This window comes from Prinia subflava, chromosome 8 (genome assembly GCF_021018805.1).
Source record: "Prinia subflava isolate CZ2003 ecotype Zambia chromosome 8, Cam_Psub_1.2, whole genome shotgun sequence".
Lineage (NCBI taxonomy): Eukaryota > Metazoa > Chordata > Aves > Passeriformes > Cisticolidae > Prinia > Prinia subflava.
Window position 1 is genome coordinate 24,054,552 of NC_086254.1, and position 26,262 is coordinate 24,080,813.

The window sequence follows — 26,262 nt, forward strand, 5'->3', positions numbered from 1 at the left end:
AGACTTTGTGGGAGCCCAGGTTCATGCATTAGACTTTTCATTAAAAAAAAAAAAAAAAAACAACTGTATTTTGCATTTTGCATTTGTTAGGCTGGAATTTGCGAGAATCACACAGAATTCCAGGTAACCAGCACTGGAGCAGCCTAAAAAAAGCTTCAAATCTTGCTCACCTTTCTGATGTAAAAATAACCCTTTCTGATGTAAAAATAACCCTTTCTGATGTAAAAATAACCCTCTCTGATATAAAAATAACCTTGTTCTCAGTGGGCTCAGGGTCTCTGCCTGCAGCACACGCTGGTGTTTGGTCCCTTCCTTTAACAGTGTCCATCTGTGGCTGCCCTGCCAACGCACGGCACCGCTGCGTTTAATCTGATTTTCAATAGCCAGGACTGTTTCCTCTGTTAATCTCTGATTTTTCACTGCTGAGCAGGGCCTGGAGCTGGCTCTGCAGCAGCCTGTGCAGCCCAGCTCGGGTGGGCACCTCCCTCCTGGCACCTTCCTCTCCCTCCTGGCACCTTCCTCTCCCTCCTGGCACCTTCCTCTCCCTCCTGGCACCTTCCTCTCCCTCCTGGCTGAGCTTTTCTGCAGGGCAGCACCATCCACTGCTCATCCCCTGCCCAAACCCCCCTGGGGCCGGGCTTGAAATCAGAACCAGCTCAGTTTGTGATGGTCTAAGTTGAGTGTGCAACAAGAAAAAAATAAAGAAAGAAAGGAAAAGCTAAAAAGGAAAAGCCTGTGCCTAATTGTGGACATCTCCCACCTGAATGGTGAATCTGGTACCACACGTGGTTTGTGGAGAAACAGCTCAGGTGTAGTAAAGGAAATTTCTTTATTAATTTTCTGGGAAAAGGAAAATTAAACAGTGGATGCAGCTCTCTTATTGCCTCTATATCTCTGCCTTGAATGCAAAAAAACCCCAAAAAACCCCAACCAACCAAACCAAAAAAAACCCCCCAAAAAACCCAAAAAACCAACAACAACAACAACAAAAAAACCCAAAACAACAAAACAACCAAAAAAACCCAAAAAACCCAAAACAAACCCAAAAAACCCCCAACCCCAAGACATCCAAGAAGGATAAATAAGTGTAGGAAGAATAAAGCATTGTCCTCCTGGAGGTGCCTGATTTGAAGTCAACACTGCCTTAACTTGCAAAAATTGCCAATTAATTTATTTTTTTTTTCTAAAGAGACTTAACAGCAAAATCTAAATTCAGGCTAACAACTGGAATAAAAATCTCACTTTAAATACCTGAGATGGGTGTTGGTGATAACAACTAGGCTGCTGCATTAGTTTTAACTATCTCAGATTGCAAATTGAGATCTTTCAGGAGTACTTTGTGTTCTCTTGTTGGCAGGGTAGAGCTCAACTGAACGTATTAAGAAGTCAGATATGAAAAAAGGACTTAGATAAATGTGGTCGATACATGGAGTCCAACGATAAATTGAAAACAGACAATATTCCATAAAAACAGTGATTTGTCCCCAAACTCCCAATTCCAGTTAAAAACTAACATTGTATTTTTCACCTTTTATAGGAACTAACAGTACAATCCTGTGAAGAGTCATTTAGGAGTAAATTCAAGGTAAAAGAGAAGTTGAAAACGAGCTAACAATGTCAATTTTGGGTGACCTCCACAACACCTCACTGCCAAAGAATCTGCATTTATAAAATATCCAGTTCTCGGAGAAATGACAGGCAGAACCCCCCAAATTTGAAGTCTGCATGATCAGTAGTTGCTTAGGAAATTCTTGGCAGCCGCGTGCAGTAAGAACAAAGCTACATCTGTGAACAACAAGCCTGAGGAACACGTCCTGCACACCCCTGAATTCTATTTCCAGCCTCCAGTGCAGACATTTACAAGAAATCCTGCCAGTAACCAGCAGCAATTTTAGTGCAATGTTTGTTCCCAAGTTCTTGAAGCACCTACTCTGTGGAAAGGACTGGGAATAGCAGCAACCATCTTTACCCTGTCTACAGCAATTACATTTTCTCCCCCTGTGAAGCTCAAAAAACGAGGCACAGACTGGAGGGAAAGTGAGGAAATTTCTTCTGAATTCTTCCCCTTTCAGCATATGGTTTAGTTTCAGTTTTTTCCAAGCTAGAACAATGTGCTGTACAGGAGACAAGATGATGAATGCTGAGTTTTGGGCTCAGTTAAAACAAATAACTTTCTCTAAAAGCACATGCTTTGTTTCAAAGTGACGTTTGGTAAAAGCCTCGGTGTCCATGTTGTGTTACATCACTGCAGCTCCCTGACTGACACACAGGGAGAAGAAAAGGAGATTTCCCTTAACCCTCACCTTGCCACAGCCCCTGTGTGCTCTGAAGGCAGAATTCAGGGTCCTTTTACATCATTTCTTAATCTCTTTGCACTAATCAAGGCAGTTACAAACTTAAGTGATGCTGAGAATTTTGGTTGTTGAGAATTAATAAAACACAATTTCCCACCAAGATTAACCCAAAAATGAGTTTTTCATGGTTTTCTTCACCAAGAAAGCTTTTCTGATGCTGGAATTCAGGTTCCTTTTACACCATCTCTTAATCTCTTTGCACTAATCGAGGCAGTTACAAACTTAAGTGATGCTGAGAATTTTGTTTGATGAGAACTCATAAAACAGAGACAATCCCCCACCAATATTAACCCAAGAAAACCACAGGGGATTCACCCCATAAACCACGGGGGAACAACCCCATAAACCACAGGGGATTCACCCCACAAACTCCAGGGGATTTGCACCACAAACTCCAGAAAATTCACCCCACAAACTCCAGAAAATTCACCCCACAAACTCCAGAAAATTCACCCCACAAACTCCAGAAAATTCACCCCACAAACTCCAGAAAATTCACCCCACAAACTCCAGGGGAACAACCCCATAAACCACAGGGGATTCACCCCATAAATCACAGGGGATTCACCCCACAAACTCCAGAGGGGAATCACACCATAAACGACAGGGGAACAACCCCACAACCTCTAAAGGATTCACCCCACAAACTTCAGAGGATTCACCCCACAAACTTCAGAGGATTCACCCCATAAACCACAGCAGAACCACCGCACAAACTCCAGGGGATTCGCCCCACAAACCATGGGGGATCACCCCATAAACCACGGGGGATCACCCCACAAACCACGGGGGATCACCCCACAAACCACGGGGGATCACCCCACAAACCACGGGGGATCACCCCACAAACCACGGGGGATCACCCCACAAACCACGGGGGAACAACCCCACAAACCATGGGGGATTCATCCCACAAATTCCAGAGGAATCAGCCCGGGGGAATCGCCCCACAAACTCCAGAGAAAGCTGGAACCAGAAGACCTTACCAACACCTTACTGCTGCCTCCTTGGGAAGCCACAAAAAGACCAAAAACACACCGAACACAAAAGTTTCCCCCAGAGGTGGCTGGGCACAGCTCTTACCTGCTCCTGTGAAGAGCCAGCCCCTGCTCCAGCAGCTCCTGGGAGCTCTGCCTCCCTTCCCCAGCCCCTGCAGAGGATTAAACCTTCTCATCACCTCCCAAATGAGCCCAACTGGGCTGACCCCACTGCAGCCCTTAACCCCTTCTGGCACCTGCAGATCCTCCTCAGCAGATTAAGGGCAAAACCTCGTTTTTACCTGGCAGCTTTGCTGTGTTTGGACTGTGTGGAGGCAACAAAGTGGGAGGAGAGAGCCAAAACATTATTGTCAAGTGTAGTCACAATGGCAATAAAAGCCTTTGCATGGATTTATGGATTTATTTATTCTCGCTGGAATTAAATTTGTGTGCCTGTGTCTCTGGCAGGGCTCCCCCACTCACTGCTGGAAGCACCAAAGTCCTTCTGGTGTGGCCCAGTCCTGGGTTTTTGGGGTAAAGAGAATTTTTTGTATGATGCCTAAGACTGATTCTGCTCCATGACTGTGGTTGTGAATATTGATACAGCCTTTTGTGGCAATAAACAAGGAGTAATAAAGTAATCTAGCCCTGATTACTGAATTTGATGAAGGGTTTCTGAACAGGGCATTTGATAATTATGTGGCTTTTCAATATGTGAAGTGGTGGTTAAAAATAAAATTAAAAAAAAAAAAAAAAAAAACAGAAAAAAGACTGTTTCATCTCAATTTTACAAGCAACTTTTTCTCAAGCAATTCTTTTCCTTCACTTATGCAGCCATTGGCAGGACTCAAAAGCTGCAGAGAGAAAGTTTCCTGTGATGACAGAGTCCCAGCAGTCTGGGCTACTCCAGTTTAATTTACCAAAGTAATAAAATTTCAGCCTATACCAGCTCAGAATCTATTTCTCCAATGGACTCGAAACTGCTGACAGCAAAAAAAAGTGGAAACTCTGCAGCTTAATCCCCACTTCCCTCTTGTGTTCCAAACAACTCCAGGGAAGTAATCACAAACATCCCTGAAATCGGTGAACAAAGATGAGTCTGCAGAATTCTGCTCGTGTTTTAAATATCACTGGGGTCTGTCCTTATCACTCCCTGTGTGCCAGGAATAAAAAACCTTGCATAAAGGTGGGTGAAGGGGCAGTGCTGGATTCTGCATCACCTGCTCACTTTGGGATGTGATAAAGAAGGAATTTGGACTTTGTTCCTTTCCGGTTTAAAGTCAAATCTCTGGTGCTTCCTGTGCAGGAGGTTCTTTCCTCTGCCCTTCAGCAGGTGACAGATTTAATAGGAAATGATTAAGTAAAAGCAAAGAGTGGTGATAAGAGGTTTATTCTTCTTCGAGGCGTTTGATAATTTGTTTTCAGAAAATGGCACTTCTTAAGGAATTTGTAAGCATCTTCAGCCTCGTCAGGGCTGCTGCAGAATTTCCTGTTTTTGTGTTCTCAGAACTGCTGAGCTGCTGAAGCTGCCAGTAAAGCCCAGGGCGCGTTATCCAGAAGAGGAGGAGCCTGTAACAAATCCAGATTCTGCACTGAGATTCTCAGAGTGTGTGACTGTGCAGAACCCAGAGCTATTCCAGCTCCAGCCTCACCACGGGTCAGAACCCACAGCCACAGCTGTGATTCCCTGCTAATAGAATTGATCATAATCTTTATTTGAAAATAACTGAAACACTCTTTCGGAGGTAACCACAGCAGCATGAAATCAGCAGATCTCACACCTCGTGCCTCCCTCTGAGAGCAGCCCTGTCTCACGTCTGGCACTCCCACACCCTGAGCAGCCACGGGGTTTGTCTCCCTGAAAGGGCTTAATTCAATTCAATCTCATGTTGTGTAGACAAAGCTGAATTTTATTTATTTCTTTTTGTGGAGCCCGCTGGGTCTGACAACCCCAGTTCTTCTTTCACGCTGGGGATGCACAGGAGGCACAGGTCCTGCCCAGGTGGACAGGGAGGGGTTTGGATCAGGCTGGAATCACCACGGATTGGAATCCCTTTACAAGGCATGGGAATGCCAGGGAGGGGAGCAGAAAGTGCCATTAGAACAGAGAACCTTTGCTCTGTGCTCTCTGGGCACCCCAAACCTGCAGGTTTGCAGAACCCAGGGCAAAAATCCCACTGAACTGTGGGGGCTTCTCACCTCTGTCCTCTCTGATCAGTTCGAAACAGAATTCTGCAGAATTTACAGAATTCCCTCTTGCTTTTCAGATGTAATCTTCACTCAGATAAAGAGAGAATAACAACTATTCCCTCCACAGGCAAGGTTTGTCTGTGCTGATTTATGCCTTAATGTCACATCAATCACCAGAGCATGAGGATGTAAATAACAAACTTTGTTTGAAAATGGAAGCAGCAACAGATTTTTTGTTTCAAAGGATAAGTATTAGTTTATTTAAAGATAAGGATGTCAAAATATACAGTATTGTATCATTAGGATCAGTGTGGATTAAAATGTCAGGCCCACGGTTCCCTGTACAGGCTAGGATTGAACAGAAATCTTAATTTTCTGTAATATTTATTAACTACAGTTATTACAGGAGCCTAGTGAAGCACAGAGCTGCCGGAGCAGCTTTGATTTTGGTTTTTATTAGGGTTAATTACAAGTATGGACATAAACAGGTACCAGGGTGAACAACTAAGTTTCCTACGACCTAAGGAACATTAATTCCCGGCTGGCAGGCACAGCCCGGCGTTAGGGGACGTGGGTGCCCTCTTGTGTCCTATTAGAACCTTAAATAGCTTTTAATTTGTTATCCCACCTCGCCCGGCCCAGAGAGGAGCTGCCCCAATCAAGCCTTTGCATTTTAGAGTTTTAATTTCCATTAATAACCGGGGAAGCAGGGTTGGATCGCCACGGGCTCTGTCAGGGTTCAGCTCTAATTTCAGCTCTGTCGGAACCCCCCAGAAGTGACTCTGCTGGGTTTTTTTTGTTTTTCCCGTGAAGCAGAACGTGTGTCCAAGGGGATTTGTGGTGTCGGAACCCCCCAGAAGTGGCTCGGCTGGTTTTTTGTTTTTCCCGTGAAGCAGAACGTGTGTCCAAGGGGATTTATGATTTTCCTGGCTGCTCTCAAGCTCTCCCCAGCGGAGGATCCGCTGCCCGTGCCTCGCTGCCCTCCTTCTCCACGTGCTCTGTTTTTCTGCATTTACTGAATTCTCTGCCACCCTCGCACCTGCCTTACCCTCCCCTCCCCACGCTCCAAACCACCCACACCACCTCACTTTAAACACATTTCTTGGGATCTTCAGAGCTGCTTTCCACAGGTGAGGAACAAACCCTGCCAATGACACCCTGCAGTGGTACCCCAGCATTTGCTTCAGCCTCGGGCGTTTGCCGGCAGCCCTGGGAGGGAAAAGGAGTCAATTCTGCTGCCAGGAGCCCCAGAGGGCAGCTGAGCCTCCCTTCAGCAGCCCCGGCTGGGCTTTACTTGGATTTGCCAGCAGGGAGGATGGACACGGGGTCTGTCTGCACTTCTGCATCCAGCATCCTTTTGGAGCCCTGTGGAAGGAGGGAGACACCTTTAGAAACATTTCCAAGTGTTTCAGAACGGCCAGCTCTGGAACTGTGCCTCAGACCTTTGCTACTGCATATTTCCCACTGATTTAATCTCCCTGCATCTCTTCATTTCCCCTTTATTTAACATGCACGGATACACGAGCACCGTCTGCATCATGAGAACCACACAAACTCCCTGCCCCTGACTCTGCCTAAATGCGGGGGTTATTTTAATATAATTGTCTCAATTGGCGTGGAAACAATTGTTTTCAGGGCCTGGGCTCCCATGGCAGAGCCAGGCTGCTGCGTGTCTGTAGCATTGGAGTTCTGGCATAACTTTCTTTAAAATCTCCCTGCCCTGAACGCTTCACTGCAACCCTGCTAGGAGTCCTTCAGGCATGATGAATGGTGTATTATAGCCAGCCCAGCTCTGCTCTAGGTTAAAGGAACATTAAATACTTTTATGCATGACAGGTATTCGACAATGTTGGAGTGATAAAGCTTTTTTTACACTGCAAACCTAATTCTGGGTTTGGAACCTCTCCAAGACACTAATCCAGCTTAGATGAAGGAAATGTATAGCTCTAACCATACCAACTACATTTTTCACTAGCTGATAAAAACTTGGCTCTGGTTTGAGGTGCTTGACCTAATTTTGCTGGCCTTGAAGCTGCCAAAACTTCAGCAAAAGGGACCCACAAACAGCGTTTGAGGTCACTGTAACCACCGTGGGGTGTCAGTGCTGTTTGTAACCCAAATCGTGCCTTGCTGAGCAGAAAATGCAGCATGACAGAGCTAAAGGTGACTCTGTGCTTTCCCTAGGATAGGAACCGGGCAGAATGATGTGTGAATTGTCCTTTCCTGGAGATGTGAGCCACCACCTCAGGACGATTCTGTGTTACACGTGGAGAGTGAAAGGTCTCAACTTCCTCATGCCCTTCAGGGAAGTAAAAACAGCGAAGTTTTTACACTGATTAGGCTCCACCTCGCTGATCTTCTTTAAATGTTTCACCTTGGAGGATCTAAGTATGAAAAAGAGCAGCCAAAATTCATAATGGACTGAAAAATCTCATCTACAACTGATTGTAACCTTGTGCAGCTCCGCTGGCTGCAGTGGGTTTGTTCTGCTTCCCCTGATGCTGAGTTTGGAGGATGCTCTGGAGCAGAATAAAAGGGTTTGGCCATTTGCAGGTAGCAGCAAATCCCTCATTTATCCACCAACCAATGCTAAGTGAGTTGCTCATTCCAGATTTAACCTGAAACCCTAAAACCTCCACGTCAGGCAAAGAATTCCCACATCACAGGAGTAACGGGGTCTGCCAGCTCCACCTCCTGATGAAATCACTTCTGAACTGATCTAGGGAATAAGGTGACACAAATTCCCTTTCTTCCTATAAAAGGGTGGAGGGAGGAGACAGGAGAGGAGGCTCCTTGGAGAGAATCCCCTTTTTGCCTCACTTAGCACTCACTTTGCAGAGGTGACTTTATTTGCTCACTGCAGTCTCCTGCTGCACCCATTTTCAAGGCGCTGGCTGATTAAAGCAGGAAGATCAGGCTGGCTGATGATTCTTGCTGAACTGGAATTTCCGAACCCGGTGTGAAAGAAAGAACTTTGTTCTGCCTTCTTTAATGGAAAAATCCCAGCCCTGCCCTGAATTTGGGAGCTCGGGTACCAGCAGCTCAAGGTTTTGTGACAGTGAATGTGCTGGTTTGGGCAGAGCATTTTGAAGTGCACACAAAGAAAAATCGTGGTACTGGAGCATTTCCCCCCAGATTTTGCTCAGGAGAAGCCTGGGTCAGTGCAGCACACTCTGATCTGAATAAATCCAAATACTTTCCATGTGCTGAGCACTCCCAGCTCCTGACAGCTGCGCTATGAGTTATTCCAGCTCAGGAAACAATGTTATTAATCTTTTTCCCCCCTTTCTTTTTCTTTCTAATCTAATCTTTGAAAGACTCCCTAACTACATTTGCTACAGCTTATAAATTAATCTCTTTTACCATAGGAACAACCTTATCTGTGCTCAAACCCTGCAGCAGGGCAGTGATGCTGTTTGCATCCATAAATGGCTCCAGTTGTAGCCAAAATTCCAGCATTTTTAGCCAAAATTCCGGCGTTTTTAGCCCAGGCTGGGTGAGCTGCTGGATCCCCTCTCCAGCATCTCCTGCTCCCATTTGATCAACAAAAAGCTGAATTTTTCTGCTGAGTTGTTCCCAGACAACTGAGCAGTTATCTTGAGATGGCAGTGCAGGCATTGGTTGGTGTGTGTGATCTGATGCTTTCAGATCAATGATTGCACATTCTGATCACCCAGGAGATGAGGAGATCATTTTTTTTAGGAATTGCAGAATGAGTTGCTTTGCTCTTGGTAATCTTGAGGATATTCAAAGACAGATAATAATTTTCCATGAGAGTTTTCCCTCATTGTTATGTGGTTTGCTGCCACTCTGAAGCACAATAAATTGACCAAATCAGCTTTACTGTTGTCAAAAACTCCTTTTTTTTAAGAGTTAATGGGAGAGGGAAGCTGCAGGAGCGCTCTCTGTAATTGCAGCAGAAGATAAGGGACTGCACAACCAAACTGAAGCCAGCAAAAAAAAAATAAATCCTACAGATCATCTGCACTTCCTCTCCATTATTCTGTTTAATTCCTCAAATGGTCTTTTTACCTCTCACAATCTCCTCCCTTGATCTAAAAGCTTTTCTTGCCCTTTCAATCTGAGCCACCTTTCCTGCCTCTCTCCCGTTCTCTTTCCTGAATTTTGGAGGTGTTTCCTCACTCCTTCAGATCTCCCTTTCTGGAAGAATTCTAAATTTTGTTTTTCATTAAACTCCACGAAGGAGTTTTGATTTTGATCCCCTCCCTTGATTCTGACCTCACAGGGATTTTGTTTGGCAGGGATGTCCCAGCTGCACCCCTCGGGGCAGGCGGGTTCCCCTGGTACCCCACTCCCCTCTCCCCTCAGGGACACCCTGGAATTTGCAGGATCATTGAGCCAGGGCAGGAACCCCAAACCCAGCGCTGGGGAACCAATTCCAGCTCTCCCTGGGCAAACCATCCCTCCTCAATCAGCCTGGACTCTCCTCCCTTTCCCAAACCCTGCTGCTCTTTAGCCCAAGCCCTGCCAGCAAAGCTGATGCACAAATCCCCCTCAGATCAAAGCCTGCGTGCTTCATCCAGCTGGAAAATGGCAAAAAAAGGAAAAGAAATGAACGTACAAAGCCTTTAAAAAACCCTCCCAGGGACTGCCTCTTCTCTGTCCTCTTGTAGGAGGGTTCCTTGGTGTCACCGCCGTTCTGGACGGAGTCGGGCTCGGCTGCCGGCTGCTCCCGGGGCTCTGGCTGCTCCCTGCCCTTCTGCCTGCCCAGCTCCACCAGGCTCTTCTTGTCCTTGGAGCCCTCTTTGCTCCTCTGGCCCCCAGGGTCGCTCTCAGACGGGGCAAGAGGCTTCTCCGTGGGGTTTAAGGTCTGTGGTGGTTTCAAACAGGGGTTATTTTTAGTGGGGAATAGAAAGAGTTCAGAAGGAGATGCATAAATATGTTAGAGGGGGAAAAAAATTTAAAAAAAGAAATGAAAAGCCACCTGGCAGGGAGGAACCCTGCTGGCCAGCAGGTTTGGATTTACAGAGGTTGGGTGGGCTCAGGGAAGGGCTCCAGGGAGCTGCTGGAATTCCACGAGCAAAGACTGCGGGATGGAACAGTTCCTGCATGGAACTGCTGGAGCTGCTCAGGGAGGCAGAGCACAGGCACAGAACCCCACTAAAATACCCCAGTGTTTTCACCCCAAGCTGGGGAAGCACCCAAAAAACACAAGGAAAAGATTTGAGAAAGGACAAAAATCAAAAGACCCCATAAAGCAAAGGATGGAAACAAATTCCCTGTGAGTGAGCAACGCTCCACCCAAAATTTAACAGCACAGGGTTTGGCTGTGGGAGGCCAGAACATCATAGAAAATTTCATGTACAAGTGCAAAAGGAGAGACAGGAAATCTTCCGAAAAACCATAATCATAAAGCACCTGTCCAGGCCTGGAACTCAGAGGAGTTCAGGATATATTTGAAGTTCACACAAGAAAAATCATATCTGGCAAACAGAGGACGAGACAATGAAATTGTTACTGTTTGGAAAGCAGTAAATGAGAGTGGTTTTGCCAGGAAATCTGTTTGCAAATAGGATTTTCTTCTTTCTCATGAAAAAAAAAAAAAAATAGACCCATATGGCTTTATTTATTACCATCATTAAAACAGCACAAATTTACCATGTTGAAAAGCTGGAAATCTCACATCTGCCCTCCGGCCGTGGCCCAAGCTTAGAGCTGTGTGTTTTTCCAGCTTTGGGAATTTTAGCATTAGTCTTGAAATATTTGGTGTTCTTCTGCAGGCCTGGGGTTATGTGCTCACACGCCAGGCTCAGCTTTCATTCAAAACAAAAACATTTTTAGATCTCATGATTTCAGAGAAAACCCTGAAAACAGAAACTCTAGAGAAACAGAATGCAAATACACCTCGTGTAGTTCAAAATAAAAAATGTTCGAGCCTGTCTAATTTTGGGGAAACAAGAATGAGAGGGGACAACAATCCTGCTGCTTGCCTTTTTCAATCTATTCACCTTTCCTCACTACCTAATCTTAAAAAACTTCCATGCTTAAATCACAGAATGCATTTAATACATTCAGGCTTGACCAGGAGACTCAGCTCTTCCACTAAATATGACTTTTGGAAGGATTTCTTTTTCCAAAGACAGATATATGTGGGTAAATATTTCCTCACACCTGGATTTCTCTGCTCTTAGACTTAAAAATCCCAAAAAGGCAGCAACTTGCCTTTGTGCAGGAGAACGTGAAGGGGATCAGGAGATTTATAATTCATCAGAGTTTATATTTTAGTTTATATAGTTTATAATATAGTTTATAATATTGTTTATAATATAATTTATAGTCCATCCAAGCAGACTCAGAGGGTCAGAGGAGAGCAGGGTGTGGGCTGGGGCTGCACACACCCCCCCCGTGTCCTGGCACCTGCAAATGGCACCTGGCAGTGCCCAGGGGTGCAGGAGCTCTCCCAGCACAAGGATGGACAAAAAGGATGGACAAAAAAATAAAATTAATGTTGTCTCTGGCTCAGTTAAACCCGGGAGCTCTGAGCTGAGTTCCCCAGACCCTCCTGGCTGTGATTTCCTCACCTTTGCAAGGTGAAATTGCAAATGTTCACCTTCACTGCAGCAGCAACCACAGCCCTGGGGCTGAGCCCGACATGGCCGAGCTCAGCGGGGCCAGAGGAGCCTGGAACCCTCAGAAACGCTCTGTTAAATCTGTGGCTTTGCTCTGTGGGTGTAAAATTAGAATTTTCCTCCCCACACGTGCCTGAGACAGCGCTGCAGCCACAGCAGAGCCGTCCCCGTGGCTGAGAGCAGGTGGGGCTTTGATGTCAGGCAGACAAAACACTTCTTAAAAAATATTCATAATGCATTTTCCAGGGGAAAAAAAAATAACCTAAACCCTATCAGATAATCTCCTGGAGGTGTTTCATATTAACCTTGAAAGGCAGGAAATTGGCATATTTGATATTGATGGGAGCAGCTCAGGAAATGCAGAGCGAGGCCATGAAAAATGAAGATGTTAATGCTCCTTGCTCCCAGCAGTTTGCTTTGCCTCCCTCAACATGAGCAGTGCCACTGAAACAGAAAAAGAAAAATGGACAGTATTTTCCTGTTATCTTAGAGGAGAGCTTGGTCCCAGGGTGATTTTTAAGCCCAGGATTTCTGTGGGTTTCGGAGCGGTGCTGAAATTTCTGGAGGGTGCAGAGGGGCAGGGATGGGGAGAGGAGAAGAATCACAGCATTCCAGAGACACATTGGGATAATTTAAGGAAATCCTTTCAAAGAAATCCCCAAAAAAGGAAGAAGTCAGCAGCAGATTTTTCCTTAGGCTCCTCTGTGGAATAAAACTCTTCTACTTTACACCAGGGCAAGGGAGAGAAGGAGGAAGAGCAACAAACTGATTTACAAAAATGGAAGAAAGCTGGCTGCTCATTAAAACATTAAAATAAATGAGCTGCTCATTTCTTAATAAAAGAAAATAGATCCAGGGCTGAAACTTTTGGTGTCTTACCCAGATCACCTCACAAAAGTCCTGTATGAAATAAGGATTAAGTGTCACAAGACAAGGCCCTTCTATATTTAGGATGCTTTTAGAGACATAATTCATAAAAATTAACCTTGGTGCCATCAGACGTTGTGAAAAGAGGAAGGGGGAGATATCATTTTACAGCCATTTCAGAAAGGAAATTCTGAAATGTCAGTTTTGAATACAACTTCAGTTTTCGTCTTAAAGGAACCTGTCTATACACAGAACCTTGTTTTATCTCTCATTACCAAGAGATTAATTCTTCTGGATTAATTCATCTTCTCTTGCAGCAGATGAGGGTTTGGCTCTGAGATTAACAGAATTTGTATTTCTGATGAAAATATTATTTTTGTGAAGCATTTTGAAAGCCATGGAGAATAGAATGCAAATACCACGCCCAAAGGTTGGGTTCTGATTTTATGAACACAGAACGAAAGAAGCAAAACCAGAACAAGAAACAAATATTTTCATGGCCTTTGTTACATTGCAGTGAACAGTTTTCATTCTCACTTTCACTTCTCTTTTGTAGAGTTTCCACCTAAATGATTCTTTCCTCAGAAGAGAAGTAAATCAACAAAGTAAAAATAATTCTGTGTGTTTTTGGTTCCACTGCCTGAGCCAAGGTACTTGCAAAAAGTCAAAAAGCAACAAGAAGAGGAAGAAGACTAAATGTAAACCTATTAATTATTTTAAGAAAAGGAACACACCTGGAAAAAGGGTTTTTTTTCCTTAAGTATGATGTTGACTTCAAAATATTAATATTATGAATAGATAAAAGAAACAGAGAAGTTATGAGCAAATATACGAAGCTCAGTGAGTGTAGCATTTTTCTCAAAGACTTTTACATTTTAAGAGGTTGAGCTGTGTGGAAGGAGGTGACGAGAACCCAACACCAGAGGATGAAGAAGTCCAGGCCAAAAATAAAGAGTCACTTACGCGGTGTGTGGGGCTGGGACCTGCTCCCTCTTCCGAACTGGGGGTCCCTCCATCACCCTTGAGTGACTAAAATAACAAAGGTCCTGTTTGAGGCGCTCAGTCAGGAGGAGAACCCACAGGAATGGGGCTCTGAAGGCGCTGCAGCAGCTCCACCTTGGAAATCTCCCCATCTCCAGGGCGGGTCCTGCTGGGTCTGCTCTGGGGATTGTCTCCTGTCAGTCAGGATTCCCACCAGGGCCTGGGCAGGGATCATTTCCTCCACTGAACACCCCAGCCCTGCTGCTGGAATTCTAGGAAAGAGCTTTTCCCTGCTGCTGGAACTGCTAGGAAAGAGCTTTTCCCTGCTGCTGGAATTCTAGGAAAGGGCTTTTCCCTGCTGCTGGAATTCTAGGAAAGGGCTTTTCCCTGCTGCTGGAACTGCTAGGAAAGGGCTTTTCCCTGCTGCTGGAACTGCTAGGAAAGGGCTTTTCCCTGCTGCTGGAACTGCTAGGAAAGAGCTTTTCCCTGCTGCTGGAATTCTAGGAAAGAGCTTTTCCCTGCTGCTGGAATTCTAGGAAAGGGCTTTTCCCTGCTGCTGGAATTCTAGGAAAGGGCTTTTCCCTGCTGCTGGAACTGCTAGGAAAGAGCTTTTCCCTGCTGCTGGAATTCTAGGAAAGGGCTTTTCCCTGTTTTCAGAGCCAAGTCTGTCCCACAGACCTAGTGGGACTCGCTCTCTATTTATCCACCCTACCAAGTGCATGTGCTGTGAATAATTAAAGCCCACTCAGCTTTAAAGAGATGTTTTATATTTTGTCATCAGCATCTGTTTAATCCTGATTTTTGCTTTCCAGTTTATTCCTGCAGTCCTTAAACCTCTAAATAATAATTCTCCTTGATTCCCACTCATCCCAGCCAGGACAATCCAAGCAGAGCCTGAGGCTGCAGCACTGGAAGGTCACTCAGAGCAAACCTTGACTCTCAAATACCTTTTTAAGGTGAAATCCCCTGTTTCCATCTAGATTTAAAAGTGAGAAACGCTTGTTTGACCAAACTGAGTAAACAGTACAAGCTTTGTGAGAATTAGGTTAAGCTTAAGTTACAATTAAGCTACAAAGGAGACAAGAGGAATGAGGATTTGTGTTTCACGATGTGTTGGAGGGTTCATTGTGTTCTCCTGGGTGCCACAGAAGGCACAGAGAGCTCAGCAGCAAAGCGCAAAATAAACTCCAGGATTTCAGAGTGCCCAAATTTAAATGTCATTTCTCATTGCAGAAGTTCAGTGAAAACAATGAAAGGAGGTGACTTTTGTTCTAAATTTATCTCAGGCAGAATTGTGGTTTGCTGCAGCTCTACATTTGTAACGTGAGGCACAACCAGCCTGCTCCCACAGACGGGGTGACTGCAACTCAGACTGTCCTAAAAACCACAAAAATCAATCCCTGGCAGCAGCAGGAGAGAAAACAAAACCACTCCATGGCAATTCATGGCTTTTGTGGGGAAAATGCTGCTCCTGGGAGGTGCCACTGCTGGGCCTGGCCCGTGCTGGTGCTGGTGGAGCTTTATCTGTGCAGGAGGGGAGGAAGCTCAGTGTGGTCTGTGCAAACCCGGTCCGGAGTGCACCAAGATGGGCTGAGATAAGATCTGCCCTGCATTTCTGTGTTAGCAAATCCTCAAATACCTTCAGAAAAACAAAATTCTGCTCCAACAGCCATCAGTGTTACCTTTTCCCCTATAAACACCCCAAACCTGGATAAAAATAGCCCTGCTTTAGCCAACCTCTCTAACCCACCTCTTATTTTTATTATTATTCTTCTTATTTTTAACCAAAAATAACAGAGTAAAGACCTTGAGGTCTAGACAAAGCTCCCTCTTGCTGCCAGTGAGACGAGGATGGAACAACCCCAGGGATTTCTCTGCAGAGCACTGCTGACCTCTCATCCTTGCCTCTGTCACTTGGACTCGCTGCTGGCCAGGGATCCCAAAAAGCTTCCTGCAGTGAGCAGGGTGGATTGGGATGTTTTAAATGGAAGATGGGGACAGCCAAAACCCTGCTACGTTTCTGTGAATAGCTGTGACAAGATAAAAGGGTTATTCTCGATTCTAAATGCTATTTATTGCCTAGAAGCTGGATCATGTGGGGGAGTAGGGCAGCACAGGGACTGCAGATGGTTTGGGAGCAATCCTCCTTTGGCAGGCAGGATTAGATTTTATTTTCTGCCTTTCCCACCTGACGGACTTTTGCAGGAGTGAGTGCCGCCTTTCCTTTCACGTGCCAGTTTACCTAACCTGCATAAACTGCCAGAAAAACCTGTGGCACTAAAAACACAACTCAGAGCCGGTGCAGGACAGGACACAGCACAGGGAGGTCTGACAGGGCCGTGGCCAGCGGGAGATGGATTTGGAGGGGTTTGGAGATGCGTTCCTCCAGGAGCATCCCACCGGGGGATGGGTGTGTAAGAGGAGCATCCCCGGTGTCGCCACCCCTGGAGCTCCCCGGGCCACCCGGGCGGGGAAAGGGCCACCGGAACCCTCGGGACATTCCGGGAGGAGCCGCGAGAGGGAGATGCAGGACGGGGAATGCGCGGGGGGATGCGGGGAGGAGTCCCAGCGGTGCATCCCTGAGCACAGCGCATCCCTGAGCATTCCTGCGCACCCCTGAGCACCCCTGAGCATCCCTGAGCGCCCCTGAGCATCCCTGAGCACCCCTGAGCATCCCTGAGCACCACTCATCCCTGCTCATCCCTGAGCCCAGCTCCTCCCTGAGCATCCTTGAGCACCCCTGAACACCCCTGAGCACCCCTGAGCACCCCTGAGCATCCCTGAGCATCTCTGAGCATCCCTGCTCATCCCTGAGCACCCCTGAGCATCCCTGAACACCCCTGAGCATCCCTGAGCATCCCTGAGCACCCCTGAGCACCCCTGAGCACCCCTGAGCATCCCTGCACATCCCTGAGCATCCCTGAACATCCCTGAACATCCCTGAGCACCCCTGAGCACCCCTGAGCATCCCTGCACATCCCTGAGCATCCCTGAACATCCCTGAACATCCCTGAGCATCCCTGAGCATCCTTGAGCATCCCTGAGCCCCCCTGAGCACCCCTGAGCACCCTTGAGCATCCCTGAGCCCCCCTGAGCCCCCCTGAGCACCCCTGAGCATCCCTGAGTATCCCTGAGCACCCCTGAGCATCCTGAGTATCCCTGAGCACCCCTGAGCATCCCTGCACATCCCTGAACACCCCTGAGCATCCCTGAGCATCCCTCATCCCTCCGCCCTCCCAGACAAAGGCAAAGTGTTTTCCAAGCCTCTCCCGCAGCCCTCCGAGCTGCTCTTACCAGCTTAAAAAACTTCCTCAGGTTTGCCTTGGGCGTTTTGCTCTCGGCCCCGCGCGGTTTCACCTCGGCGCTCTCGGCGCTCCTGCTCTCGTCCCTGTCGGGAGCCGCCGCCTCGGGAGCCGCCTCTGCCTTCTCATTGCTCACGGCCTCTGCCTCTTCCGAGGAGTTCTGGGGTGGGGAAGGAAAGTGGGAAAAGCCTCAGACTCCATCCATGAGGAGTTGGTTGATTTTTTTAAATTTTACAGTCAAACAGGGCATAAAAGCATCCTCAGCTTCACCGTGCTCTCCGTGTTGCTTCAGGAACTCAATTAATCCCAATTGAAAAGAAGTAAAGAAGTGTTAAAATCCCACCAGTTGATATAAGTGAAAGAAATAACCTTTCTTGAGTTGCTGGTTCCCAATCACAAGAATCTAGCTTTGATTACAATATAAAAATAATGAAAATGGAATTACACACAGCAGATGAGGCTAAAGTAAATCCAGTAAATATGAGAAAAATCATACTCAGGAATTTGCACCCAAAAGCAGAATTAAGACTATTTAAAACACACTACGGACACTATTAATTGCTGAAACATGGCCTTGGACACATCCAGAGATTGGGCAGCCACAGCTGCTCTGGGAATCTGTGTCAGGACCTCACCTCCCTCAGGGGAAGAATTCCTTCCCAACATCCCATCTGAACCCCCTCTGTGTCAGTTTGAAGCCATTCCCCCTGCCCTGTCACTTGTTTGTTCTTATTTGTCACCACATTCTTTTATTTGGACTCTGCCAGGTTTATTGTGAACAATGAGATTTCCTGTTCCCCTTTACAGCCGTTTTTCTGTGTGCTGTTTCTGTGCTCTCCCTTTCTGAGCAAATGAAATCCCAATTTATTTAGCCCTTTGTACAGAAGGCATCCAAGATATTTACTCAGTTTTCTATTACATCTTTCAGCTCTGTCACATTTTTAAGTTGCAGGCAACTCCACGTTCAGGAAGGGGGCTCACCATGGGCTCCTAGAGCAGCAGGAGAGGTTTTGCTTTGTTCCTGACTCCTCTTTTGTGGAAGAAACAACATTTTGGGGGTGGGGCAATGGGGAGAAGAATGATGAGGGAATAAATATTCCTTATCCCCCGCTGCCTGAGATGGCTGCAGCAGATCCCACCTCCCCATGGAGCTGTAGATTTAATTTATATTTATGAACAGCTTTGAGATAATCAGTCTATAATAATTTTACTCTGGATCTCTGCCTACTCACACGTTCATATCATCAATTCCCCATCTCTTTGCTGGAAGGGAATGATTCAGAGCAGAGTGGGAGCAGTGGCTGAGCAAAGCAGGGCTCAGCTCCTGGATCTCTTGATGATCTTAGAGGTCTCTTCCAACCTCATTATTCTGTGATTCCGTGATTCCGTGATTCCGTGATTCCGTGACTCCGTGACTCCGTGACTCCGTGATTCTGTGACTCTGTGATTCTGTGATTCTGTGATTCTGTGATTCTGTGATTCTGTGATTCTGTGATTCTGTGATTCTGTGACTCTGTGATTCTGTGATTCTGTGACTCTGTGATTCTGTGATTCTGTGATTCTGTGATTCTGTGATTCTGTGACTCTGTGATTCTGTGACTCTGTGATTCTGTGACTCTGTGACTCTGTGGTTCTGTGATTCTGTGATTCTGTGATTCTGTGATTCTGTGATTCTGTGACTCTGTGATTCTGTGACTCTGTGATTCTGTGATTCTGTGATTCTGTGATTCTGTGATTCTGTGATTCTGTGACTCTGTGATTCCGTGACTCTGTGATTCTGTGATTCTGTGATTCTGTGACTCTGTGACTCTGTGGTTCTGTGATTCTGTGATTCTGTGATTCTGTGACTCTGTGATTCTGTGACTCTGTGATTCTGTGATTCTGTGATTCTGTGATTCTGTGATTCCGTGACTCTGTGACTCTGTGACTCTGTGATTCTGTGATTCCGTGATTCCGTGATTCTGTGATTCCGTGATTCTGTGATTCTGTGACTCTGTGATTCTGTGATTCTGTGATTCTGTGACTCTGTGATTCTGTGACTCTGTGATTCTGTGACTCTGTGATTCCGTGACTCTGTGACTCTGTGATTCTGTGATTCCGTGATTCCGTGATTCTGTGATTCCGTGATTCTGTGATTCTGTGACTCTGTGATTCTGTGACTCTGTGATTCTGTGATTCCGTGATTCCGTGATTCTGTGACTCTGTGACTCTGTGATTCTGTGATTCTGTGACTCTGTGATTCTGGGATTCTGTGATTCTGTGATTCTGTGATTCTGTGACTCTGTGATTCTGTGATTCTGTGATTCTGTGATTCTGTGACTCTGTGATTCTGTGATTCTGTGATTCTGTGATTCTGTGATTCTGTGATTCTGTGACTCTGTGATTCTGTGACTCTGTGATTCTGTGACTCTGTGACTCTGTGGTTCTGTGATTCTGTGATTCTGTGATTCTGTGATTCTGTGACTCTGTGATTCTGTGACTCTGTGATTCTGTGACTCTGTGATTCTGTGATTCTGTGATTCTGTGATTCTGTGACTCTGTGATTCTGTGATTCTGTGATTCTGTGACTCTGTGATTCTGTGACTCTGTGATTCTGTGATTCCGTGATTCTGTGATTCCGTGACTCTGTGATTCTGTGATTCTGTGATTCCGTGATTCCGTGACTCCGTGATTCTGTGACTCTGTGATTCCGTGACTCTGTGACTCTGTGACTCTGTGATTCTGTGATTCTGTGATTCCGTGATTCTGTGACTCTGTGATTCTGTGATTCTGTGATTCTGTGACTCTGTGATTCTGTGACTCTGTGATTCTGTGACTCTGTGATTCTGTGATTCTGTGACTCTGTGATTCTGTGATTCTGTGATTCTGTGACTCTGTGATTCTGTGATTCCGTGATTCTGTGATTCCGTGATTCTGTGATCTCATTGCCCCGAGGGGGCGGGTTGGGATCTCACTGCTGCATCCCAAGGGAGTTTTGTCTCTGCACTGGGATTGGTGGCACAGCCAACAAAAGCACCCTGGCACCAAATGCCAACCTCCAAAAAGCACTGCCCAGTTATATGAGGGTTTGTCAGCTATTCAGAGATGGAGTTGTTTGAAGTATTGGGGATTTTTTGCACATTTCTTCAGGAAATTCTTCCGCAGGACAAGGCGGAATGGCCTCACGCTGAAAGAAGGGACACTTAGGTTGGATATACAGAGGAAATCCCTCCCTGGGAGGGTGCTGAGGGCCTGGCACAGATTCCCAGAGCAGCTGTGGCTGCCCCTGGATCCCTGGAAGTTTTCCAGGCCAGGCTGGACGGGGCTTGGAGCAGCCTGGGACAGTGGAAGCTGTCCCTGCCCGTGGCATTGGATTGGCTTCGAGGTCTCTTCAACCCAAACCATTCTGGGATTCCCTATTCTGCTTCTCCAGTAATTAACCAGTTTGCTGTGTGCATATAATTAAAAAGAACATGATTTTCCTGCAGTTGCATGGCAAGAGTTGCTTAAAATTCAAGTTTTTTAAGCAAACACATCTGCTTTTAAAGATCCCAGATCCCAGAGCAGTCTAAATAATGCTGCCTTGATCACCTCCCACCCTGGCCTGGCCTGCTTTCATCAGAGAAATGTGAAGCATCACATTTCTCTGCCCTGATCAGATATCTACAAGGCCTGAAAGCGGCTTTCCAACACAAATATTGGAAATTGCCCACTGTAATTCCCTATTAGTATTCCTCCTGGGAAAAAAAAAAAAAAGAAATGCTGGCACAGCAAATATTTGAATAACTGTTCTGAAAATTCTAGTGAAGACTGATCAGGAAATGGGGCAAATACAAAGTGGCTCCCAGCTGAGAAGCTGAATAAGGAATTTTTCATTTTCCCTTTCCATATTTATTCATGTGAGGCAGAGCAGCAGCATTTACTGCCACGTGTTGACAGGCACTTCATTAGCTGCACTTTGAAGTGAAAGCTCATCAGAAGATGGATATTTAAGAGACTGACTGGAAAGAGAAGCTGGAGCTGAATCCTGGATCTATTGAGTGTTGTGGTTGCTGTTTGTGAGTTATAAAACAAAGCTACTCCTGACTCTGAGTTCTCCACCTATCTGAGCTGGGATTCTCTGTCCTAGCAAAAGGACAGTGCATTGAATGCATCAGAAAAAGATAAATTCACTGCAGAACACTCCACAGACTCTTCAAACCAAGCTGAGTTTGAGGCCAACCTGTTGTCTTTTGGTTTTTGGTACATCTCATTTTCTTTAGTTTTAAGCTGACTGGGTCATCAGGGTCTTTCACCAAAGGAAATATAAAATATTATTCTGTGCCAAGAAAACTCGCTAAAACCACATCTGACTTTTTACAGGTAAAGGATTCAATGCTCAAACAGACAGAGTTGTTGTTTTTTCCTAATTCTTAGGACCAAACTCAGTTCTCTCCTGCAGTTTTCTGAAGGGAATTTCTGCAAAAACCTTTGGTCTGAGCGTGATCTCAGACCCGAGACGTTCTAACCCAGCAGAAGGGAGCTCGTTTGCCAAAGTCCAGGTTCCTGCAGTACCTTTTTCCAGAAGAGCTTGCTCAGGGGCAGAGGGGTGGCCGGGCCCTTGTCCCTGGTGGCCTCGCGGGGGGGTTCGCTGGTCACTCCCTGCGGAGGGGCCGCAGCCTCGGGCGCTTTCGGGTTCTGCTTGGGCTGAGGCTCCTGGGCCTGGGGGACATTCCTGTCAGCTTTTGCACAGGGGGCTGCAGGCTGCTCGGGGCTCTGGGGACCACAAGGACAGGGCTATTGTGGAGAGCAAATCCAGCATCACCTGGGGCAGGTGAGCACCACCTCTCCCCACTCAGCTGCATCCCTTCCCTTCCCTTCCCTTCCCTTCCCTTCCCTTCCCTTCCCTTCCCTTCCCTTCCCTTCCCTTCCCTTCCCTTCCCTTCCCTTCCCTTCCCTTCCCTTCCCTTCCCTTCCCTTCCCTTCCCTTCCCTTCCCTTCCCTTCCCTTCCCTTCCCTTCCCTTCCCTTCCCTTCCCTTCCCTTCCCTTCCCTTCCCTTCCCTTCCCTTCCCTTCCCTTCCCAAACCTTCCCAAACCTTCCCTTCCCAAACCTTCCCAAACCTTCCCTTCCCTTCCCAAACCTTCCCAAACCTTCCCAAACCTTCCCTTCCCTTCCCAAACCTTCCCTTCCCAAACCTTCCCAAACCTTCCCTTCCCAAACCTTCCCAAACCTTCCCAAACCTTCCCAAACCTTCCCAAACCTTCCCAAACCTTCCCTTCCCAAACCTTCCCTTCCCAAACCTTCCCTTCCCAAACCTTCCCAAACCTTCCCTTCCCAAACCTTCCCTTCCCAAACCTTCCCTTCCCTTCCCTTCCCAAACCTTCCCTTCCCAAACCTTCCCTTCCCTTCCCTTCCCAAACCTTCCCTTCCCAAACCTTCCCTTCCCTTCCCAAACCTTCCCTTCCCAAACCTTCCCTTCCCAAACCTTCCCTTCCCAAACCTTCCCTTCCCAAACCTTCCCTTCCCAAACCTTCCCTTCCCAAACCTTCCCTTCCCAAACCTTCCCTTCCCAAACCTTCCCTTCCCAAACCTTCCCTTGCCTTCCCTTCCCTTCCCTTCCCAAACCTTCCCTTCCCTTCCCAAACCTTCCCTTCCCTCGAGCAGAAGCAGCAGAAGACACAGCAAGCCCAGAACACAGATAAAGAAATTAAAACTCTCAGAGACTGAACATGCCAGCCAGAATTCCCCTTTCCTTGCATTGCACAGATAATTCAACCCCTCCTACTCACTTTGGTGTTGGTTGTCTGCTGGGTTTCTTTCGCAGCCTGAAGGGAAACAAAAGACAAAGATGAGTCTGTCTGAGGCTCTGCAGTTCCACAGGCCAGGAATTGTGTCACCAATTATTTTATTTTATTAGTGAATGTGTGTGCAAGTCTTGGCTCCTGCAGTCATGGAAACTGATCCACTGGAAGAGTGGAGGGAATCCCAGGTCCCATCTTTGTACCTGCCTTGGTGCTGCATTCTTTGTGCTTGTAGTCCTCAATTAGTTCTTTAAAAATACAGATATTTAGATATGTATTGCCATACTCACATTCCCATCCAGCTCAGGTAAATCATTACAGAGAATTTAAAGGCATGAACAGATTTTTCTGTGTCTGCAGCTTGCAGTGCTCAGAGCTGGGTGTTTTCCATGGGAATCCCACAGCATCGCCGGGGATTGTGCTCCCGTCCCCTTCCAGCAGGAGGCCTGGATTTCTGGGATCCAGGACAGGAATCCTGGAAACCAGGGCAGGGAACAGCCTTTGGAACTCGGGCTGCAGCTCTGCCAAGAGCAGCTCTCAGGTGCTGCACCCATCCTCTCACAGCTTTGGGCACGAGGGGGGATTTCCTTTGGTAAAAGCGTTCAGTGAAATCCTCCTGAGTCCCTCAGAATGCACAAACACAGGAGGAGCTGGTGAAATTCTGATTCCCTCAGAATGCACAAACCCAGGAGGAGCCACTGAAATTCTCCTGATTCCATCAAAATCCACAAACCCAGGAGGAGCCAGTGAAATTCTCCTGATTCCATCAGAATGCACAAACCCAGGAGGAGCCACTGAAATTCCTCCTTGGCCAGGGATGTTACCCTGCAGCCCTCACCCAGCAGAGCTCCCCCAGAATTACCTGAGCTGTACAGAAACCCCATCCAGCCCCCGCCTGAGGCCAGGCTCCAGCAGCCTGGCACAGACTCCGGGCAGTTTTCCACAGAACACCTGAGATATTTTGCAGGTGAGATATTTTGCAGTGCAGGTGAGATATTTTGCAGTGCACATGAGATATTTTGCAGGGCAGGTATTTTGCAGGAGCCAAGAACTTTTTTTTTTTTTTGTGATCAGCTCTGACAAACAACATCCAGAACGGGAGGTGAGAACAAGAGTGAGGATGCCACGGGCTGGCTTCAGCATTAGTGCTGGAAGGGAGGGATTCACCCCTCCCTTCCAGGGGAAAATTCCAGAAATCAGCACAGTTACACCTCAAAATTAGCATGGAATGAAGGGAAATGTGCATGGATGGGAAGAGCATCACAAGCTGCTTCAAAGTTAGGATTTGGTGGCACAGGAGCCTGAAAAACAATGTTCCTGTTAACTCACAGCCAATCTGAGCTGTGTTTAGGCAGAGAAGTGGATTTTGGACATGCAGAGAAAGCACTGTCAGAGGAGACAGGCAAGAGTTTGAACACAAATATATCTATTAAATGATCATTTCAAATAAAGGAATTGGTTATCTATCCATCCAATTCACACAGCATGGAAAGCACTGCAAATCTAAAGATACAAACTATATATATATATATATTTACTGGAAGTTCTAACTCCAGGGCTGGCCTCTGACATCCCTGCTCTGAGTTGAATTCCCACTTTTAATCAGCCTTAAAAGCAAATTGTTGGCACCATTTTAATCCCTCTCCTTGATTCCTAATAGGTCATAAATGATATCTCAGCTCCTGATTCTGTAGATTCACAAAGAAAACTGTGAAAATTATCGTAGAAACGAGAGAAGGCTATTTTAAAAGTGCTATTTTATAAAAAATATTTTACTGGTGTAAAAACTTACTGCTCTTGCATTCCTTCAAGATAAGTGTTGTCATTCCAGGCAAAAAACTCCTTAAACGTCCATTAAATATTCCAGGGAATTTTCTCACTACAACTTATTGCAAGATTCACTGTTGGTACTGAATCTTTAAAAATGCCAGCCAGGATTGCTTTTTACCAGGAAGGCTTAACTCATTATGAACAAGTAATTAATATTTTAATTTTATTAAGAAATGGAGCAGAGATCTCAAATTTAAGTTTTTTGGCAAGAACTGCACACTTAAATTCATTTGGAATATTATTATTCCTTCAGCAATGCAGATGACATTTTTTTCTCAAAAATGAAGTAGTGGAAAGAACATTTTTTGTTTTCAAATGTATTAAAGAATGGCCTGTGCCCTTGATCATAAAGCCCCCTACTCACCAGAAATTCTACGTGGGTGTCTGGAGGGAGAATTAAATATTAATTATGTTCCTCCCCCACTGGAAGGGTCTCTGCTTCTGCATTCTCTGGGTTAAAAAGTTGCAATTCTCTGCTTCTCTGCCATGATTATCTTCAGAGAGTGCAGAAATCCCCAAATAGAGTTTGAGACTAAAAGTTTTGGGTGATTTCTGGGTTTTAATATAAAAGCTCACGTCCTCTGAAACAGCCATTGTCTTAACTGTGCGTTTTAAGCACTTTAAAGTACCCATCAAACCCAGATTTTTCCTACTTCAAACTAAAGTAGGACTAAAATAAAATAATTTTCTTATTTGTGGGGACAAATCCCTATTTCTGCAGGAAATTCCACGTTCCAGCTGCTGTATCAGATGTCCCGTTTTAGCCAGTTTTGATGCACATTAATGGAATAAAACCTGAACTGGGCTGAGCTCCCAAACCTCTCTGGTTCCAGGCTCTGCTCCACACAATCCATTGTTTGTCAGCACCTTGGATTTATTTTGGATTTTAGTGGGGTTTAGTCTGTGTTAGTAACGAGGGCAGGAATTGTCACAGGAATTGTCACAGGAATTGTTGCAGGAATTGTTGCAGGAATTGTCACAGGAATTGTGGCAGGAATTGTCGCAGGAATTGTCGCAGGAATTGTCGCAGGAATTGCTGCAGAACCCCGAGCTCACAGAGGGCCCAAGGAGAGGGAGGCTGCAGCTGGGGATGTTTCCATCCAGAAATGCTCCCCGGGGATCTCCAGAGCTCTGCACATCTGGCCAGATGTTGGGAAGGAGCTCCTCTCTCTCTCTGCCAGCAGCCAGCTGTGATTCCTCAGGGTTCTGCTGCTCCTGGACCTTCATACCGACCTTGTGCCTAAAGAGTTTGCTAAAGGTGCCGTGGCCCAGCTTGGGGCTCTCTGCCTTCTTTTTCTTGGCTCCTTTGGAGGGGGATTCTGCCTTCGGGCCGGGCTGCCCCCCGGGGCCCTTCTCCGCCTTGGAGCCCTTGTGCACAACAGCAGGGGCAGGTGAGGGTTTATTGCAGGT

General features: G+C 46.3%; 1 protein-coding gene across 6 annotated transcripts in view; it reads right to left on the minus strand.

Annotated features, from left to right (window-relative positions):
* Window positions 1-5,750: 5,750 nt before the first annotated feature.
* Window positions 5,751-26,262, minus strand: part of BCAS1 (brain enriched myelin associated protein 1) — a 38,030-nt gene continuing 17,518 nt past the window's right edge. For 2 of the 6 annotated variants that reach the window (XM_063404197.1, XM_063404195.1), the window contains 7 exons: window positions 26,086-26,220; window positions 23,011-23,046; window positions 21,795-22,016; window positions 17,254-17,421; window positions 13,942-14,007; window positions 10,104-10,352; window positions 5,751-6,886 (listed from right to left, as the gene is read on the minus strand). In XM_063404197.1, the coding sequence (XP_063260267.1) occupies window positions 6,812-6,886; window positions 10,104-10,352; window positions 13,942-14,007; window positions 17,254-17,421; window positions 21,795-22,016; window positions 23,011-23,046; window positions 26,086-26,220 (951 nt within the window). In that variant the 3' untranslated portion in view covers window positions 5,751-6,811. The remainder of the gene's footprint in view (window positions 6,887-10,103; window positions 10,353-13,941; window positions 14,008-17,253; window positions 17,422-21,794; window positions 22,017-23,010; window positions 23,047-26,085; window positions 26,221-26,262) is intronic. The other 4 variants (XM_063404198.1, XM_063404199.1, XM_063404200.1 and 1 more) reach the window with 4 other exon arrangements.